Here is a 21,209-nt window from a genome sequence, read left to right as displayed (position 1 = left end):
ACAGTGTTACTAGAGCATCACCTGGGTGGCACACTTATGTCCAGGCGACATGTTCGATGCTCAGCTAGATGAGTTCGAGAGGAGCTTCATCGTGGAGCTGCAGGAGACTGGATGACCGCATCATCGTATTGTGCACCACACCGGTCATATAGACACCAGCATTGCCCTTTGTTACACGGCTATGGATACAGGAAGGTGCGCATGCACGACGTCTGGAGTCTGGACATCCGACACGTACCTCAAGGCTCTAAGCACTATGGGACTTAACATCTGAGGTCCCCTAGACTTTGTTGTTGTGGTGGTCTTCAGTCCTGAGACTGGTTTGATGCAGCTCTCCATGCTACTCTATCCTGTTCAAGCTTCTTCATCTCCCAGTACCTACTGCAACCTACATCCTTCTGAATCTGCTTAGTGTATTCATCTCTTGGTCTCACTCTACGATTTTTACTCTCCACGCTTCCCTCCAATGCTAAATTTGTGATCCCTTGATGCTTCAAAACATGTCCTACCAACCGATCCCTTCTTCTGGTCAAGTTGTGCCACAAACTTCTCTTCTCCCCAATCCTATTCAATACCTCCTCATTAGTTACGTGATCTACCCACCTTATCTTCAGCATTCTTCTGTAGCACCACATTTCGAAAGCTTCTATTCTCTTCTTGTCCAAACTAGTTATCGTCCATGTTTCGCTTCCATACATGGCTACACTCCATACAAATACTTTCAGAAACGACTTCCTGACACTTAAATCTATTCTCGATGTTAACAAATTTCTCTTCTTCAGAAACGATTTCCTTGCCATTGCCAGTCTACATTTCATATCCTCTCTACTTCGACCATCATCAGTTATTTTACTCCCTAAATAGCAAAACTCCTTTACTACTTTAAGTGTCTCATTTCCTAATCTAATTCCCTCAGCATCACCCGATTTAATTTGACTACATTCCATAACCCTCGTTTTGCTTTTGTTTATGTTCATCTTATATGCTCCTTTCAAGACACTGTCCATTCCGCTCAACTGCTCTTCCAAGTCCTTTGCTGTCTCTGACAGAATTACAATGTCATCGGCAAACTTCAAAGTTTTTACTTCTTCTCCATGAATTTTAATACCTACTCCGAATTTATCTTTTGTTTCCTTTACTGCTTGCTCAATATACAGATTGAATAACATCGGGGAGAGGCTACAACCCTGTCTCACTCCTTTCCCAACCACTGCTTCCCTTTCATGCCCCTCGACTCTTATAATTGCCATCTGGTTTCTGTACAAATTGTAAATAGCCTTTCGCTCCCTGTATTTTACCCCTGCCACCTTCGGAATTTGAAAGAGAGTATTCCAGTTAACATTGTCAAAAGCTTTTTCTAAGTCTACAAATGCTAGAAACGTAGGTTTGCCTTTTCTTAGTCTTTCTTCTAAGATAAGTCGTAAGGTTAGTATTGCCTCACGTGTTCCAACATTTCTACGGAATCCAAACTGATCTTCCCCGAGGTCAGCTTCTACCAGTTTTTCCATTCGTCTGTAAAAAATTCGCGTTAGTCTTTTGCAGCTGCTACTTAAACCGAACTAACCTAAGGACATCACACACATCCATGCCCGAGGCAGGATTCGAACCTGCAACCGTAGGAGCAGCGCGGTTCCGGGCTGAAGCGCCTAGAACCGTTCGGTCACAGCGGCCGGCGCACCTCAAGGAGCAAGGACCGACGGATTGTGTGCCATACGCAAACAGATCCAACGGCAACCTTAATAACCACTCAGTAGGCTGCCTCGCCATTTGTGCAACATCCCATAAGTCATCGTATCATTACTAGGCTGTTATGTGAAGCGAAGGACGCCGCATCGCCTGGTGTCGGCAACGATGGACATGGGGCCCTGCAGACTGGCAGAGGATTATGTTTAGTGACGAGTCCTGCTTCTAGCTTAGAGGCAACGATCACTGGGCACGTGTCTAGAGGTGCGGTGAAGAGCGTCGCAAACGATAGTTTGTGGTTTCCCATCAGACGTTTCGCCAGTCTAGTGTTATGGCGTGGAGAGCGATATCCTGTAGTGCTCCGTGACGGCCGCCCTGTACTTGGAGGCGGTACTGAAACTGATGCCTCTGTCATTCCCAGTGCCCACTTCCATGCCCTATTCCTGGACAACACTCGTCCTCATACTGCTACCACCACCCGAGAGTGCCTTGCAGCCATGGCCAGCCGCATGGCCTGGTCTCTCTCCCATCGAGAATGTGTCATCAGGACCTCATTTCCACCCACTAGTCTGTGGGATCTGAGAGCTGACGTGCAAGCGACGTGGGATGAGTATCGCAGGACCACGTCTGAGACATGCCGTGGGGTCTGAATCATCACATCCACAACCAAGGAGGCCCGACACCATCTTACACGTATGTTTTGTGGTCGTGTAGCGCAATACATGTTGGTCCTTCAAAGCTGAAAGTGTAAATCATTTCGTACTATCTACCAACCTGCCAATAATGATCGCAATCTGCCTTGTCCATCTGAGTGCAGTTCTTTTAATGTAATATAGACGAACTTCAGCAGCTGACATCATGTAGTAATAACGCCAGTACGAAAGCATTCAAACTGTGCGGTAAACCACACAAGACACACTCTAGGAGTGAGGTAGAACGCAGCACACTGCTCACCTTTCTCCGTGCAGCAGCCGAGCAGCCGCACGACGTTAGGGTGTGGCTCCAGCATCTTCATCACCTGCAGCTCCTGGACCAGGTCCGCTCGTTCCTTCTCCGTCGCGTTCTCCTTCAGCGTCTTCACTGCCACCACAGTGGGGCCTTCACGACCTGCAAGGAAATGTTAAAAAGAAGTTTAGGGTTTAACATCATATCCACGACGACGTTATTAAAGATTGAGCACAAAACAAGATTGCGAGCGGATGGGGATGATAATTCGTTTTTTCTTTCTCCAGAGGGACATTCTGGCGTTGGACATACACGATTTAGGGTAACCAAAGTGTATGACACACAGCAGCTTAATAGAATTCCCAGATGCACTTGCGAGCCGAAACATAATGACCACCTGCTTAACAGCCTGTTTGCCCGTCTTTAGAACGAAATGCATCACTGATTCTGCTTGTCAGGGATCCGACGGTTTGTTGGTAGGATGTGAAGGTATGTGGCATTAGATGTCTACGCACATATCATGTAATGTGCCAAAAATAATCAGCCGCTGATTTGTTTACGCAGTGATGGCTCCAGGTAGTGACCCAGATGGGTTCCATAGGATCTAGATCAGGCGAATTTGGTTTTCGAGACATGACCCTCCTCAAACCACTGTACCACGTTTCTGGCTCCGAGACACGGACAATTACACTGCTGGAAGCGACATCGCATGAAGGGATTGCAGGTAATTCGCATCTGTCAGCGTGTCTTCGATTACTACCATGTAAGCACAGGAGAATGTCTCCCATAGCATAATACTTCTCCCACCCGAAGATCCGACACATTTCCATAGATCGATGGTCGAATGCCCATGGTCCTCCACCCACTGTAATCGTAACTGACGATATTATTAGGTCAACATGTGAACACGTGGGGCGGTCTGTTATGGAGCTCCATGTTCAACAATGTACGACCTACGGTGTGTTCTGAAACACTTGTGCGTGAACCAGCTTTGTGCTCTTTCGGCAGAAATGCCACAGATTACTATCTATCCTTCTTTACACAGGAGAGGAGCCTCGGAACCCCACGATCTGTGAAGAGTCGTGGACTTCCAACCATTTAGTGCCTAGTGATAGTTTCACTGTCTTTCTACTTCCTTCCGTAGGTGTCACTACAGAAGCACATTCGACCAACTTCGCCGTTTTCGAGATACTCGTTTCCAGGTTCTGAGTAATAATAATCTGCCTTCGTCGAGGTCGCTTATCTCTATGGATTTTCCCGTTTGCAGCCCATATCTGCGCTGGAGTGATCCCCCGTCGTTCACATACTTTCGTTATCGCGTCCCGTGCTCGCAACGCCAGCAGGTGGCATCCAACGCAGCGGTGGGAAGTGGCTGTAATGTTTTGGCTTGTCAGTACGTGTTATAAATGCGTAAGTGTGTGTGGAGTAAGTCTGTTACTCCTTCACGCTGAAAAGGATGGACGGATTTGGATGAACTTGCTATGGAAAAGCTTACACCTTGAATTAACAGATGGGCTACCTTTTATTCCGGGGAAAAAAAAGATTTTACGTTGTAACGATCGACGTGACTACTTTTCCAGTGGGATGGGTAACGTGACTCAAGTAATCCACGAACGTGAACTAGCAAATAAATGCATTAAGTTTACCGTAGAGATTAGTTTGTAACTGTTTCGGCATTTGAAATAAGTACATACATAAGTATAGGACAGCGGAAGCATTCCTATGGAATAAAACCATCACTAAGCTCTGCAACAACGTAACGTATGCGCATGAAAATATTTCGCAGTACATAGAATGTTTTGGAAGTGCATTGGATTGTGATATTATCGTAATACTTGAATACTGACTTATTTTTTTCTCTTTGCATTTCAATTTGCCTCGTTGCACTAAGATTGTGTGACGGCACTAGGTTATGCATCACAGAGTGACGGCACCAGGTTATGCGAGTCACTGTCATCATCGGCAGGGCCAAAGGAGAGACGGTATTGAGACGTAGAATTCCTGTTATCCCAGTTCAAACGCTTGCAGTTGTCTTTGAAAATGGCGTTCTCGATCACTATAAATGTTAAGAACAAACGTTAAAAGTATCAGGTATTCATCTGGCCACACCATGTTTTTCGCACGGTCAACGACTCTACGTCATCCAGTTCACGTGGCGTATGTTGTTAGGGGCAACAGATGTTCAGCAAACGTGGAATTGTACACGTTTATCCCATTTTTACCTAGCATGTGTTCTTCATATCTTACTTTGATGGGTTTACCTGTCTGTCCAACGTAATAGTTGGGGCAGTCGTTACAAGTAATTTTGTAAACTCCGGATTTAATGCCGAGCTCTTCCCGTGCCCCAATAGTACGAATCACTCTCTGTTTTAAGCTATTGTTTACGGAAAAGGCAACTCTGTAACCGTATTAACCGTATTGCTTCAGAAGAAGTCTCCTTTTCTTATATGATACGTTCCCCAAAAATGGAATAGAAATAAAGTTATTGCCCTCATCACCCTGTTATCTCCTAAGGATGAACATTTTACAGCAGTTTTTTTCCTAAAAATTTGGTCAATAAACATAGGGTCGTATCCATTGTTAGTAGCTATGGATTTTACTAAAGATATTTCTTTTTCTAAACAATCCTGTTCTAAAGGTGTGCTCACGGCAAGATGAACTGCAGAGTGAAAGAAGGCAATTTTCTGAGTTTGTGGAAGACAAGAATCTGCTGGGAAACATTATCAGAAAAAGTATTTTCACGAAAAATGTCGAAGCTAATTGTGTTGTCAAATAACTTAAGCTTCAAATCAAGAAAATTGAGTTCTCTCTCATCGTTTTGCATCTCTTTTGAGAAATTCATTGTTTCGTGAAAACTGTTAAAAACATGAAGCATTAGTTGCAGGTCTTGGTCACTTCCTTTAAATATTATGTTATCAACGTAATGAGCATAGAAAGAAATCATATTACCCAACACAGGATTATTTTTGAAAAAATTTCCTTCTAAAGCATTCCACTGCAGGACGTGATTTTAGTAAGTGACTAAAAGTTTTTTTACTGGTAACACTCTGGTAATTTCATCGTTAATTAAAGCTGTAAGTGTTTGTTTTTTTTCTTCTATCTTAGTTATGTTGCTAAGTTTTTTCTTAATGAAGGTGTCTTCCTGCTCAGGTGTACGTTTGCTTCTGATGAAGGTATATTTAGATGTACCGAAACCGTGGTCAAGGATTTCAATAAATCTTTAACCTGCAACTGTTAGGCTGTTATCATTTACCGTGAAGATTTTTAACAGCTGCTGCGTCAGCCATGTTTAAAATTTTGAAATATGCACCTGCCCAGGTTTCAAAGGCTGTTTCGAAATATATGGACATCTCAGTTAAAATCTGGAAAACAGGTATGGCTGTTGACTTCACTAAACAGTGTGAAAGACGCCAGTTGACACCGAATTACGTAAAGGTCTTTATCAATGTGAAAAAGTGCAACAAGGTTCCGTCTACTAAAGCAAAATTGGTACAACAAATTACGAGTAACAGAATCAGTGACCTTTATAAGAAGAAAGATAAATGAAGAAGCTTACTCTTTCTATCTCTTGATAACTAGAACATTTACAGATTATTTTAACTTTCATGTGGATAGTTCCGTTTTGTTCGGACTGAGAGTATCAGATTCTTAAAAACCCTAATTAAAAAAAAAAAAATGAGAAACGAAAAAAGAAACAAACAAACATGGCGACAATGTTCGCTACCCCCAGTTTTTCGATGCAGACCATGCCATCACAAAGCAGGTGACCCAACAGCGAACGCCCGTTTCACAGACGTTGTTTCCCCCACAGGGCCCAGGTATCTCACCGGACAATGCGCGGCAATATGCTTGCTTCAAGTGCAAGAAGCGAATGGATTAGCATATGAACTTGAAATTGGAGGCAACAACCAGAAGTGGCTGAATGTATATGGGAAGTGTGATTCTTGAGTTATTTTGATTATATGGGAAGTATTCAGTATAAGCCTCTTTTCTTGTGCCTCAACACACACGCGACGTTTCCCAGCATAGCGCAAGAACTTCTCTGTAGTAAACTGCTCGTCTGATAAAGAGTGATAGTTTTTCATATAACCTCTCACAGTGCAAGGACAAAGCTCAAGACTGAAAAAAAAGTGGGCACCAACACGACTTGATATATAGTTCCTAGTAATTTCTTTCTTTTGCTCGCTTTATTATACAGTCTCTTACCTGAAAATAACGATTCTATCGACATCTGCTTGCCGGCGATCACTTGTTTCTGTCAAGCTCTCGCACAGGGAGAACAGTATGCTCACCAAGTCGAGACAAAAACGTATCCAAAGCTGAATATTCTCTTTGGTCACTCTACATGTGAAACAGCTTACCTACAGCGGCGTTGGCGATATTTCGACCACAATAACACAACTCTTACTTTGTCGGCTCTAGTCGCGTACTGACACTTATCTATGGATGATAAGCGCAGGATACTGGAATTTAATTTTCCCCAATTTTTCGATTGTAAACATGATGCAAAGTTTAGAAGATTTACTGCGTAATCACTACATTCTCAAGCAAAGTTAAGTGTGGGATATAAGAACTTGATAGACATTAGAAGACTCCTAGGAAAGATCCCTGCAGATGAGTTGAAACATCAAGGATTGGAGAAGTTTGAGGAATATGACGCGAACAATTCAGAACATTTTGCCATCCATTTAGGATTTAGTTTCGCGCGTAAATGACTCAATTTTATAGTAATAATTTTATCTTGAAACTCTTCCACTGACCCGTGTTTGCATACAAAAGCAACAATATCGAAGTGTCGGTCCGCTTTGAAGCAAAACACTTCTGTAATTTGCTTATTTATTTATTTATTTCCAAAATATTTTCAGCGACGGGTATCACTATCATAAGTGGGTTCTTTGGTTCTAAAACATGCAGAAATAACATACCTATAAAACATTATTACATGTGTATCGTTGGTTCCAAATATGGTTTTCTGTGAACAATTTCATAATACCTTTTTTACTATACGTCACATTTTTTTATATATTTTTTTTTTATTTTTTGGTCCCGGCATACATTATATCATCTGTAATTGTTTGAGTGGCTGTTAAGAAACAAATACAAGAACGTGAACTTACGTATGTCAGCGTTATACAGTTGGGACTGGGGTAGTGTTGTGGATACAGTTTTGATGTGTACGAGGTGGTTACGTAGTTTGTTATGTACTCAAGTTCGTTGGACAGCTTGCAGCTACTTTTAAACACATAAAAAATAACTTTCGTACCTTGTTCGATATCCAGAACATTAAGCCGTCTCGCTGCTCACATGTATCGCGATAAATGTATCACATATTGCGAGGTTATGAAACTTGTAGCGGCTTTTCTGACGACTTCTGTTCCTTATTTATGTCACTTTGTGTGATAAGAGAGTGTTAGTTCTTTTACAGCGGTAAAGAGTGCGTTGTTGCAACACGCACAGACATAAATAAGGAACAAAAGTCGTCAAACTCCCGCTACAATTTTCAAACCCTTCTCGCAATATGCGACACATTTATCGCGACACGCGCGAACAGCAAGATGGCGTTATGTTTTGGGTTACGAACAAGGTGCGAAAGTTATGATTTTGTGTGTCTTAAAGTATCTGCAAGCCGTCTAACGAATGTGAGTACATGACAAACTACGTAACAACCTACTACACATCGAAACTGTATCCACAACACTACCGTAATCCCGATTGTATAACGCTGGCATTCATAAATTCACATTCACATTCTTGTATTTGTTTATTAACACTAACAGATGCATGCTGAGAAAAAACGGCCACAAAAAACATAGAAAATGTAAAAAAATGGTAAAACCATTCTGTGGCGTACATTAAATAAGGTATTACGAAATCGTTCACGGAAAACAATATACTGAATCAAATAGTACACATATAATTATGTTTACAATGTTTTTAAGTATGTTATTTCTGCATGTTCTAGAATCAAAGAACCCACTGACGACGGTGATATTTGTCACTGAAACTACTCTTGGACTAAATAAATAAATAACGAAAGTGTTTTGCGTCAAGGTGGACCCACAATCCCATATTCTTGACTCAGTTATATCAGAAAAAAATTCTATTTAATGCAGCAAATCTACAGAGAAGAGTTATTGATTCAAACTTGTATTACGAAGAGGAAAACTTCATTCACAAGTTTCTTCGTTCTGAAAAACACCGTCGACCCTTCTATGACTACATGTACATCAATAAACGAAAAAGAAATAGTTTTGCGAAACAATGTGTGAAATTGCGTACTCAAAATCGAACGTGTAACAAATTTTAAAGAGTATCAGTCCAAGCAGGGAACTAGAGATTTGTGGTAATCTTAAAACCATTAATACAACATGATCACGTCTTAATAAAGCACAATGAAGGATACCTGAAACAGGTTTTTGGGGATCACAGAGGTGTTTCGTTAAGAGTGTGCGAAATATCTTTCAGAAAAGCCGTGTAATTCTGTGGCAGATAATTGAGCAAAAAATATTACTGTACGTAGAATGAATGACAGCTTTTCACTCCAATTACAGTAACGGTTCTAATCTGCGGAAAATAACAACATACTTCACCAGGCTTGTCAAAGGCTGGATAGAGTCCAGAAAGACGCCCGTCTCCGTACGGACAATTTAACAGCTTTGTCGGGTCAGGGCACTAGTAATTGGCTGAAGAAATGGAGCACAAAATTGCTGAGTGGTCTGTTCCGTCATCAAAGCATACTTCATATGCAAAGTAACTTTCCTATAGCGAAACAGTCAATAAATCAGCCATCCACGCTGCTACGGCAATAGAGTCAGCGGGTCGCGAAATTTCAGATTCTCCAGTGCAGAACGACCTGCGGCGGACAATATGATGCACGCGGAAACAATATAGACGATCTTTTCGTGTCCGTTTTAACAGTCTGCACGAGAAAGAGTACACAAAATCTGGGACTGACGAAACTGTCCATCATTTTCTTCGTATGGGAGAAAATAGCTGAATATTCGTGAAATAAATCTTGAACGTTTCCCAATTCGACTGTTCTTGACAAGCATACAGTTGGCACTGTCTCAAATAGTGCAGTTAATGACATAACTTCATGGCTTGTAAGAAATCAGCTAACGCTGAATCACATTAAGACTCACTTTTTGCTGTTTCTAATTCACAATTCAACAAAACCCGACGTTTTAATTACACAGAAAGGGCTTATGATTAGTGAAGCTCAACAGTAATCTACTTTGCTTATCTTCATTCGCTTATGACGTATGGTATTATATTTTGGGGTAACTCTTCCCATTTTCAAAGGATATTTTTGGCTCAGAAACTGGCGGTTCGGGCAATAAGTAAGTTCGCGAATTTCTTGTCGACTTCTGTTCATTGGTCTGGATATTCTGACATTGATCTCTTAATATATGTATTCTTTACTGTCGTATCTTGTTAAAATTATTAGCTAATCCCAAAGAATTAGCAGCTTTCACTCAGTTAATGCTAGGCAGAAATCGAATCTGCATTTGGACCGCACTTCCTGAGTCTTGCGCAGAAAGGTGTGCCGTATACTGCTGCATCCGTTTTCAGGAAGCGAAGATCAAAGCAGTGATTCAAGCGCTTTCAAATCGAAACTGAAGAGTTTCCTCATCGGTCATTCCTATTCTGTTGAGGAGTTCCTTGAAAAACTAAGCTTGTTCCTGTGTTATATTGTTGATTGCGTTTACATAAACTTATGGCATGTCTTTTTTTGGATTCATGAACATTTTAGTTTACCTGTTATTAAGTTTAGTTGTAATTTCATGTGCTGTCAAGTTCTATGACCTTGGAGATTTGTTACTCAGTTTGGTCCTACGGAACTAGACGTGTAAAATAAAATAAAAAATACCTCTTGAGCCATTGGCCAATTTCTGCTTTAGAGGTCATTTTCAAACGTAGTCTACAAACAAATTGAACGGAGATATTTGGTTAGTACCTAAATTCGTAACGTTTTTCCATCACAACAGATACACATAACACAAGCATTAGTCTTCAATGATATATTCCCCTTCCCTACTTACAACAGTCTGAAAACTCTGACTTAACTTTTCGATTCTGCGACTGTGTAGATCACGTGGTTCTGAGGCAACCATCTCGTCGACCAATGTTCGGAGCGCATTTTCATCCGGAAAGGACGTTCCTTGTAGGTTGTTCAGTAGGGAGCGGAAAAGGTGAAAACCTTAGGCTGCAAGATCGGGTGAATAACGTGGGTGCGGAATGACTTCCCAAGCCAAATCGCGTATAGTGTTTGTCGGCAGTCTAACAGAATACAGGCGAACGTTATCGTGGAGTATCATCTCTTCCTGGTTGTTGCTCTTCGATTGCGTCTGCGGTACGTCTCAGTTGTTCACAATAAATGTCAGCAGTGATGATTACAAATCGGGGAAGCAATTCGTAGTACAGCATACGGTCTTTGTTCCACCAAATGCCTAACATTTTGTTTGTGGATGCGCGCAAGTCTTTGCACGGGCAGTTGCCGCTTTGTTTCTGCTCAGCATTCCATTATTTTCCTTGCGTTAGCACAGAGAGAGAATTTCTTATCATCAGAAACGGTACAGGATAGGAATGGTCGGTGTTGTTCACTAGGCAATTGATGATAAGCAAGTAGAGCTGCACGTATGGCCAGCAGCTGACTTTCGTGATTTTGGGTCAGAGTATGCCGTATCCATACACGAGATTTTTGAACCCTCAGTGTATTCTTTCCACCTATCCTCTCTCTCCTCTGCATTTAACAGTGGAATTCCCGTTGCTCTCATGATGATACCACTCTTGCTTTTAATTTCACCGAAGGTTGTTTTGACTTTGCTATATGCTGAGTCAGTCAGACCTTCCGGCAATCATTTTTTTTTTTCGATTTATTCACATTTTTCATGCAGCCATTTCGTCTTAGCTTCCCTGCACTTCCTATTTATTACATTCCTCATTACTGCACGCAGTAAGCTTTCTGATTTTAATTCTGGTGCTTGCATGTTATGTGCTCGCTTGCTCATAGGCTATATCTGCCGTTTTATAATAGGATAATTGTACAATAGATCGACAGCTGTAATTATATGGATCAAATGGCTCTGAGCACTATGGGACTTAACATCTGAGGTCATCAGTCCCCTAGAACTTAGAACTACTTAAACCTAACTAACCTAAGGACATCACACACATCCATGCCCGAGGCAGGATTCGAACCTGCGACCGCAGCGGTCGCGCGGTTCCATACTGAAGCGCCTAGAACCGCTAGGCGACCAAGGCCCGCGCTGTAGTTATAGTTTGTCTGTCCGTTGTAAAATAATACTTTTGGTATTTCAGTAATATACAGTGGTGGTATCACGTTGGTGCATAAGTTCGTAGCGTTTTTGCTTTGCAAGTTGGTATTCCTGTTGCTACTGGTTTATTCGTCGATTGTCATTTTTTATTTATAGTCCACTGTCGCTATTTGAGTTTACATATCATCATTTTGTCATTTGGAAATAGTTAGTGGATATGCAGGAGTATCACGATGGTGGGACGATCACAATTCATATTTGCCAGTTCTCGAGTACACTGACAGGGATCAACGTGTATTAATGCGTTTAAAACGATTCTCATCAAACCCGTAACGTCTTCCTGAGTCTGTCGAGTCACTAGTGTTGAAACGATCCTCCTTAAAACGAGAAGAACATTTTCTTGCCGTGCTCTGTTCAATGGCATTTGCCCCATACATGGCGCAAATATATCTTGCTGCTTCAGCAGCTGTCACTCTTCTACTGAACTGAAAAAGAAAAAAAAATGTTCCGATTTCTCCACTTGGCACCTCATTTTTTAACGTCCACATACCCACTAACTATCTCCAGATGACAAAATGACGATATGTAAACTCAAATAGCGACAGTGGACTATAAATAAAAAATGACAATCGACTAATAAACCCGTAGCAACCGGGATACCAACTTGCAAAGCAAAAACGCTACGAACTTATCCACCAACCTGTTACCATCATTGTACGTTTGTTTTCACCTGCCTCGAGACGGCTGGGTGTTTGTGTTGTCCTCATCATTTCATCATTATTCATGAACGTGGCGAGACTGGGATGAGCAGACATTGGGAACTTGTACGGGCGCTGATAACCTCGAAGTCGAGCGCCCCGCAAACCAATCATCATCATCATCATCATCATCGTATGTTTGGCTTACTGACCTACAAAGAGTATTATTTTACAACGGACAACCTTAAATTGTATTTACAGCTGTCGATCTACTGTACAATTATCCTATTTTAAAACGGCGGATATAGCCTATCAGCAAGTGAGCACATAACGTGCAAGCATCAAAATTAAAATCAGAAAGCTTATTGCGTGCAATAATGAGGAATGTAATACATAGGAAGTGCAGGGAAGCTAAGACGAAATGGTGGCGTGAAAAATGTGAAGAAATCGGAAGAAATCGAAAGGCAAATGATTATCGGAAGGACTGATTCAGCATATAGCAAAGTCAAAACAACCTTCCGTAAAATTAAAAGCAAGGGTGGTAACTTCATGAGAGCAACGGGAATTCCACTGTTAAATGCAGAGAAGAGAGCGGGTAGGTGGATGGATTACACTGAAGGCCTCGATGAGTGGGAACATTTGTCTGATGTGATAGAAGAAACAGGAGTCGAGTTAGGGGGTCCAGTATTAGAATCAGAATTTAAGAGGTTTGGAGGACTTACGATCAAATACGGCAGAAGTGATTGATTCAAATAAGGCAGAAGGGATAGATAACATTCCATCAGAATTTCTAAAATCATTAGGGAAAGTGGTAACAAAACGATTATTCACGTTGGTGTGTAGAACGTATGATTCTAGCGACATACTACCTGACTTTCGGAAAAGTATCATCCAGACAATTCCGAAGACTGCAAGACCAGACAAATATGACAATTATCACACAATCTGCTTAACGGCTCATTTATCCAAACTGCTGACAAGGATAATATACTGAAGGAGGCAACTCTGACGCTGCGGTTGACAATGGAAGCTAGACTAAATAAAAATCAAGACACATTTATAGGATTTGTCGACCTGGAAAAAGCGTTCGACAATGTAAAATGATCCAAGTGGTTCTAAATTATGATAAAAAGAGGGGTAAGCAATAGACAGAGACGGATAATATACAATATGTACAAGAGCCAAGAGGGAATAGTAAGAGTGGACGACCAAGAATGAGCTGCGCGGAGTGCCCGTGCGGTTTGAGGCACCATGCCACGTACTGCGCGGCCCCTCCCGCCGGAGGTTCGAGTCCTCCCTTGTGCATGGGTGTGTGTGGTGTTCTTAGCATAAGTTAGTTTAAGTAGTGTGTAAGTCTAAGAACCGATCAACTCCGCAGTTTGGTCCCTTAGGAATTCACACACATTTGAACATTTGACCACGAATGAAGCGCTCAGATTAAAATATGGTGTAAGGCAGGGATGTAGTCTTTCGCCCATACTGTTCAATTTGTACATAGAAGAAGGAATGATGGAAGTAAAAGAAAGGTTCAGGAGTAGAACTAAAATTCAAGGTGAAGAGATATCATTGACACGATTCGCTGACGACATTGGTATACTCAGTGAAAGTGAAAAAAAAAATAAAAAGTACATGATCTACTGAGTGGAATGAACAGTCTAATGAATACAGAATATTACTTCAGAATAAATTGAAGAAAGGCGAAAGTAATGAGAAGTGGCAGAAATGAGAACAGCGAGAAAAAAATCAGGACTGATGGTCACAAAGTTGATGAAATTATGGAATTCTGCTACCTAGGCAGTAAGATGACCGATATCGGACGGAGCAAGTACACCAGACGCAGACTAGCACTGGCAAAAAGGCCATTCCTGGCCAAGAGAAGTCTACTACTATCAAACATAGGCCTTAATTTGAGGAAGAAACTTCTCAGAATGTACGTCTGGAGGGCAGCGCTGTTTGTCAGTGAAACATGAGCAAAAGATAATCGAAGCATTTGAGATGTGGCGCTACAGACGAATATCGAAAATTAGTCGGATTGATAACGTAAGAAATGAGGAGGTTCTGCGCATAATCGGAGAGGAAAGGAATATGTGGAAAACACTGACAAGGATAAGGGACTACACGATAGGACATCTGTCGGACCGTAAGAGAATAACTTCTAAGGTACTAGAGGTAGCTGTAGAGAGCAAAAACTGTAAAGGAAGGCAGAGATTGAAATACATCCAGCAAATAATTCAGGACGAAGGTTGCAAGTACTACTCTGAGATAAAGAGCCGGCCGCGGTGGTCTAGCGGTTCTCGGCGCGCAGTCCGGGACCGCGCGACTGCTACGGTCGCAGGTTTGAGTCCTGCCTCAGGCATGGATGTGTGTGATGTCCTTAGGTAGGTTAGGTTTAAGTAGTTCTAAGTTCTAGGGGACTTATGACCACAGATGTTAAGTCCCATAGTGCTCAGAGCCATTTGAACGATTTTTTTGAGATGAAGAGGTTGGCACACGAGGGGAAGTCATGGTGGGCCGCATCAAACCAGTCAGAAGACTGATGACTCAAAAAAGAAAAAAAATGTCATTTTGAATCAGTACGTCGATACACACTGATCAGCCAGAACATTATGACCACCGATCATTAATATAAACCCGTCCAGGCTATAGCAGCGTCACCTGGAAGGGAATGACTGCTAGTTAGACACACGCACGGTGAATGTTGTATCAGTCAGCGTGCTGTCCGGGTGTAGGATGGGTGAGACGCGCAATCTGAGTTTGACCGAGGGCAGATTATGATGGCCCAGAGGCTCGGCACGAGCATTTCGGAACGTTAGAGGACTGGTGTGGTGAGTGACGTCAACACGAGACGAAATCGAGGTGAAACCACGTCCAGACGTCGTGGGGTTGGGCGGCCACCTCTCATCACAGTTGTCGTACGTTGTAGGCTGGGCAGACTGGTAAAACAGGACAGCCAGCTAACTGTGGAGGAACTAACGTCAGGCTTTAATGCGGGGCAGAGATCAAGTGCGTCTGAACACAGTGCACCGAACACCCCTAATGATGGGCCTCCGCGTGTCAGCCGTGCTGCGGCTCGCATTGGTGCTGTTTGTAGGTTTCCGCCCTCTGTTGGCATGGTTGCGGTTGTTTGTCTTCTTCTAGTCTTGACTGGCGCCAGTCGTTTCGCAAGCGTTGCCTGTCCGCTAGTGGCAGCAGCGGTGGTTATCGATGTGTAGTAACCGTTGCCCTATCTTTGGGGCGACGTCGTTGTTTTCCCGTGTCGTGTGAGTGTGGCAGTTTGGTTGGGGACTAAGGAGGAGTCAGGTCTGTGCAGTGCGTCAACACGCTGGGACCGCTGGCGGCGCGCGTGGACTAGCCAGATGGAAGGGCTGTGGTCACGAGGATGCACTGCCTCGTCGTAAACCAGATCCTGCAGGCTTTAAGATGAGAGCATTTCAATCCAAGTAGAGAAACCTCCACCATTGTGACATCTCGCGATTCTCCAGTGACTTGCGTTCGTGTTGCTGCCCATACTGCTCATAGTGTCGCTGAGGCGAAGAGCAGCGAGTGGAGTGCTTGGTGAAAGCGGATCTGATTAGCTTTCTTCGACTTCTTATTACTATTTACTGCGTCCAGCTTGCTACAATTTGTTAAGTTCGACCAGCGGTATTTTTCCTTGCCCGATGACCGCGAACGCCCCAGTTACCGGCCTTGGGGGTTAGTGTTTGAAACAGCAGTGTACATTTCCTCGCCTTGCCGCTGCTGTCCAGTAAGGCATGTAGTTTTGAGAGCTTTGTTGAGTGTAGGTCGGTTGGTGATTCTTCTACTGTGGTGGTAGTGATTCCTTTCTCGTTCCGGGCGCTCTAAGCACAGTATTCTTGGGGCGTAGTGCAGCCCGCCGGTTTCGGCTTTGGCGTATTGTTCCATTCTTACATTTGGTTTATTGGACGTCAGGTAGTTTCAGCAAGATTGTCTTTAGTCATTCGTCAGACTGCCACTAACCTGAGTTAACATCTTGTGAAGTGAATGCAACTCTTGGCTTCCTATCTCATCGCTCGCGAAAGTCTTTGCTGCCAGACCTTCTCAGAGATCGATTCCTGGAGCACCGTCTGTGATTGGTCATTGTGTTTTATTATTGCATTATTTATTACCATACCTTGCAATGCTTACATTAAAGTTTATGTATGTCTAGTTAATAGTTCCGGTCGCCTTCTGGAATAAATCTAGCAGTGTAAGTGTTGTGTTACAAAGTTTACATCATCTTATTTCACCCGTTTGGTGGTCAGTTGCTTGTTTCTTTTAATTAACCTTTGCTTGTATTTGCTTTTTTACAGCAGGTTTCCAAATTTTTTATATAATTGCCGTTCCTGGCGTGTAAGGCCTTCAGCCGTGACTGTGGTCATTGCTAAGAAAAAAATAATTCAATATTTGTATTTTAGCAGTAAGCCTTAAAACTGTATTTAGTGTCATTCCTGGCGTCTGATACCTTCTGTCTGCGCTTGTGGCCACTTTTTAATATTTAAATAACTGTAAGTTGTAATTGCAGCGAGTTCTCAAACATTCTCACAGTAGCTTGTTATTTTTTTACATTATCTGTATCTTTTTTTTATGGTGATTTGCTAAATTGTAACGCACTGAAAAAACTATTATTTACACAGTTGTTTATTCCTTCATTAATAGCGTGTGGTACCTTTTTTATTTATTGTTGAGTCTGGAATTACTGTTCTAAAAATAAATGTGTGTAGCTGTAAAGGGGGAAGAACAGTAACTGATTATGACCCTTTCCACAATCGTAGCCGAATCCTGCGTTCCCTTAAATTTTCAGGTCATACGATGCATGTGCCAGTGTTAATACCACGACATCGGCAGCTACGAGTGAAATGGGCACGTGACCATCGGCACTGGGCATTGGCGTAGTGGCAGAGAGTCGCATGGTCTGACTAATGCCAGCACCTTCATCATCATGCCGATGGGAGGGCGGACGCGAAACTGACGTCTTCCAGGGGAACAGCTCCTTGACACCTCTGCTTTGGGACGGAGACAGCCTGGCGGCGGCTCCATTTTGGCATCATGACGGCCAAGGAGTATCGTACACAGGTTGCGAACCACGTACACCCCTTCATGTCGATCATTTCTCCCGACGGGAGTGGCATTTTTCAAAAAGATAGTGCACCATGTCACAAGGCTAGTAATGTTATAGAGCGGTTCGAGGAACACGGGACGGAGACAGCCTGGCGGCGGCTCCATTTTGGCACCATGACGGCCAAGGAGTATCGTACACAGGTTGCAAACCACGTACACCCCTTCATGTCGATCATTTCTCCCGACGGGAGTGGCATTTTTCAAAAAGATAGTGCACCATGTCACAAGGCTAGGAATGTTATAGAGCGGTTCGAGGAACATAGTGGCGAATTCCAGCTGCTGTGCTGGCCCGAAAACTCACCAGATCTGAACCTGGTGGAACACAATTGGGATGTGACTGGACGTGACATGAGAGTTCATCGCCCCCCTCCCCGGAATTTACGGGAATTAGGCGACTTGTGTGTTCAGATGAAATGCCGGTATGAGGTGCCTTGCCATGGTTCGCGCGGCTCCACCCGTCGGAGGTTCGAGTCCTCCCTCGGGCATGTGTGTGTGTATGTGTGTGTGTGTGTGTGTGTGTGTGTGTGTGCGTTGTCCTTAGCGTAAGTTACTTTAAGTTAGATTAAGTAGTGTGTAAGCCTAAGGACCTCAGCAGTTTGGTCCCACAGAAACACAACTTCCAGATAATTTCTGTTTACGCCAATAAACCATATGTGAAACGGTAACTGGAAATGTAATTATGGTAAGCTAAAGTAGCTATTCTGCTTTCTTACTGCTACGCCCCGATTTTTATTTCCAACAGATCAAACATGGAATACAAAAAATGTGGCTGTGTTCCACTTCGCATACCGACAATTACGTAGCATTTTAAGCGCACTAATTGAAATATAATTACGTTTTATACCCAATTTTCCATTCAAGATTTTTTCTTTCTTGAATTCGAAGAGTGTCTTCTTTGTACAAATATTGTCTTTTTGCAACTTTCTCTTACTCCTAACTAACGCTTTCTAGGTATGAGCTCGCTCTCCTCTCAACACAGCCGCTAATTTAGCGTAGGTGACAGTAAAATCACAACTTTTCCTCTTCTGAGCTGTGCTTGTTTCACGTGGCAACCAGAGTCGATGCGGAATTCGGTGAAACGGATGAGATAATTTCCATGGAAATAACTTCATCTATTTTCTGCTGTTGCTGACTGGCAGACACAGTGTGCAATTGTCGCCTGAAAAGTTTACATTGGAGCATCAGCATTCTCATTCAAAGTCCATTTATTAGCCGACAAGTCACCAGATTACATTGTTCAATGGAAATTGACTTTGTTCGGGGTTACACAGTAACCTTCTAGTTGAAAGTAGTTTGCGTTATTGCTTCGCTTCGCAGGCTGGCACAACGAATTGCTGTTGGCGTCGTTTAACTTAATGGGAACGGGAAGGTGATCTGGGGAATTGTGATAACCAAGACAAGAGAACGTTCTTGCAAAATGTTTGGGTATGGTTCAAATGGCTCTGAGCACTATGGGACTCAACATCTTAGGTCATAAGTCCCCTAGAACTTAGACCTACTTAAACCTAACTGACCTAAGGACATCACACACACCCATGCCCGAGGCAGGATTCGAACCTGCGACCGTAGCAGTCCCACGGTTCCGGACTGCAGCGCCAGAACCGCACGGCCACCGCGGCCGGCGTTTGGGTATGAGGAAGCCAGTGGGCAGTGATATGTAAATAAACATAAAGAAAAATAAGATGCCGAAATGAATGTGGTTAGTGTTTCTGAATAAGGAAGAAGAAGAAGAACAAAGTGCTTACTATAACTATTCTATTTAAGACATGCAAAAATTCAGTGTATTGAACACAAATTGGTATGATACACTGCAGTACACAAGGAAATAACAACTGCGAAAACATCACATAGCTTTTGTCGTAGGTTAGAGAAGAAACAGTGAGATCAATACAGTATACAGGGGATTAATTTTTTGTAGCGCTACATTAAAACAGCCATCATCTGACCAAGCAAAGCAAAGAGTATGACACACTAGACGGAAGTCCGTCCACTGTCCTTGGGCGCCTGTCAAGCTATTACAGTAATATTCAGGTGAGACTCAATCACGTAAATACCCACGTGTCAGCTTTTCATAAGGAAGAACATCTTAAGCTGGGAGCAAATAAGACAAGTGTCGGACTGCATTCCGCTGACTGGGAGTTACACTTGACAGGGCTCCCACTTTTATAAAGCACCGCATCAATTAAGATTTTGAAGACTTCACACAGAAACACGCGTATACCAGCAAAAGCCCTCCGCTGCTCTTTCGTATTTATACGTGTTCAGTTTTGTACTCTTCATCCCATGCCAAACATGTGATTCAAATGGTTCAAATGGCTCTGAGCACTATGGGACTTAACATCTATGGTCATCAGTCCCCTAGAACTTAGAACTACTTAAACCTAACTAACCTAAGGACAGCACACAACACCCAGTCATCAGGAGGCAGAGAAAATCCCTGACCCCGCCGGGAATCGAACCCGGGAACCCGGGCATGTGGACATAGCCCTTAACTAGACCTGTCGATTGCTGGTAGGTTGCTTAAAACTGCGGTTGACAGTCTACACCAGCTTGCAGGAATACCACACAGTTTTCTCGCAGGGAAACAGCGGCCGTTAAGGTGAGGGCGAGACTGGGCTGTTAAAGAGGTCTACCAACTGCACGAACAATATATTCAGATACTCGAGAATAGAGAAAGCTTCCTCTGAGCGCCACTAGAATAATGTGCTTCCCAGGGAGACCTCGCTGTAATGAAAACTGGATTTTAGACAGACTGAAGACTTGATTGAATAGGTACAAAGCTAGCCAAGAGAGATGTGGCTACATCGGCCCCAGCAATATGAATGAAGAGGCCGGCGGAGAGCAAACCATGAGACACAAACTGGTACGTTTTGATTCGTGCTTTAAAGACGACTTGTTTCAGACAGTACAGAAAGCGTCGGACAGTATTATTAGAACACGTTTGATAAACTTTTCTGTTTTCAGTGCGATATTTAAATGTGAAAAACGGAGAGTCTAACAAGAATATAAAAATAATGATAATATCCACACGATAAAATTTTAAGATTGCATGTAAAGTGAAACAGAATCCAAAATTCGTGTTTTATTTAGACAAAACATGGATTCACACAATTTACACAACGAATAAACAGCTGCAACGTCAAATTTGTGACCATTATCGTGGAATGAAAGTTCCAACCAACATCTAAATGTCACTAACTGTTCAGCGCGTGACAAACTTCCGCTTACGCTTCTATCTAGACCTCTTCTTCAGTGCATACGCATGGATTCAGTCGCTCTGCTTGAGATTTCAGTCGGGAATTTCGGGATAAACAAATTTCCACAGCAGAGCTTGTAGAACAGCTGAGTAGCAAAAAGTGTTCTTCGCATCCCTAGGCATTCCTGTAACATACATTACTGTCGTCGTTGAGTGTGATCGGAACGTAAGGTTACCACCAAATTTTTTTTTCGAAATATGACCCGGAGAAACTCGTTGTACGTATTATAG

General features: G+C 42.8%; 1 protein-coding gene across 1 annotated transcript in view; it reads right to left on the bottom strand.

Annotated features, from left to right (window-relative positions):
• Positions 1-21,209, bottom strand: part of LOC126415550 (tyrosine kinase receptor Cad96Ca) — a 512,455-nt gene that overhangs the window by 68,949 nt on the left and 422,297 nt on the right. Inside the window, exon 7 of the mRNA XM_050083437.1 lies at positions 2,638-2,790. Coding sequence (XP_049939394.1) covers positions 2,638-2,790 — 153 coding nt within the window. The remainder of the gene's footprint in view (positions 1-2,637; positions 2,791-21,209) is intronic.

This window comes from Schistocerca serialis, chromosome 1 (genome assembly GCF_023864345.2).
Source record: "Schistocerca serialis cubense isolate TAMUIC-IGC-003099 chromosome 1, iqSchSeri2.2, whole genome shotgun sequence".
NCBI classification, from domain to species: Eukaryota; Metazoa; Arthropoda; class Insecta; order Orthoptera; family Acrididae; genus Schistocerca; species Schistocerca serialis.
Note: the sequence above shows the minus strand (reverse complement) of the source record. Positions and strands in the feature narration are given on the sequence as shown.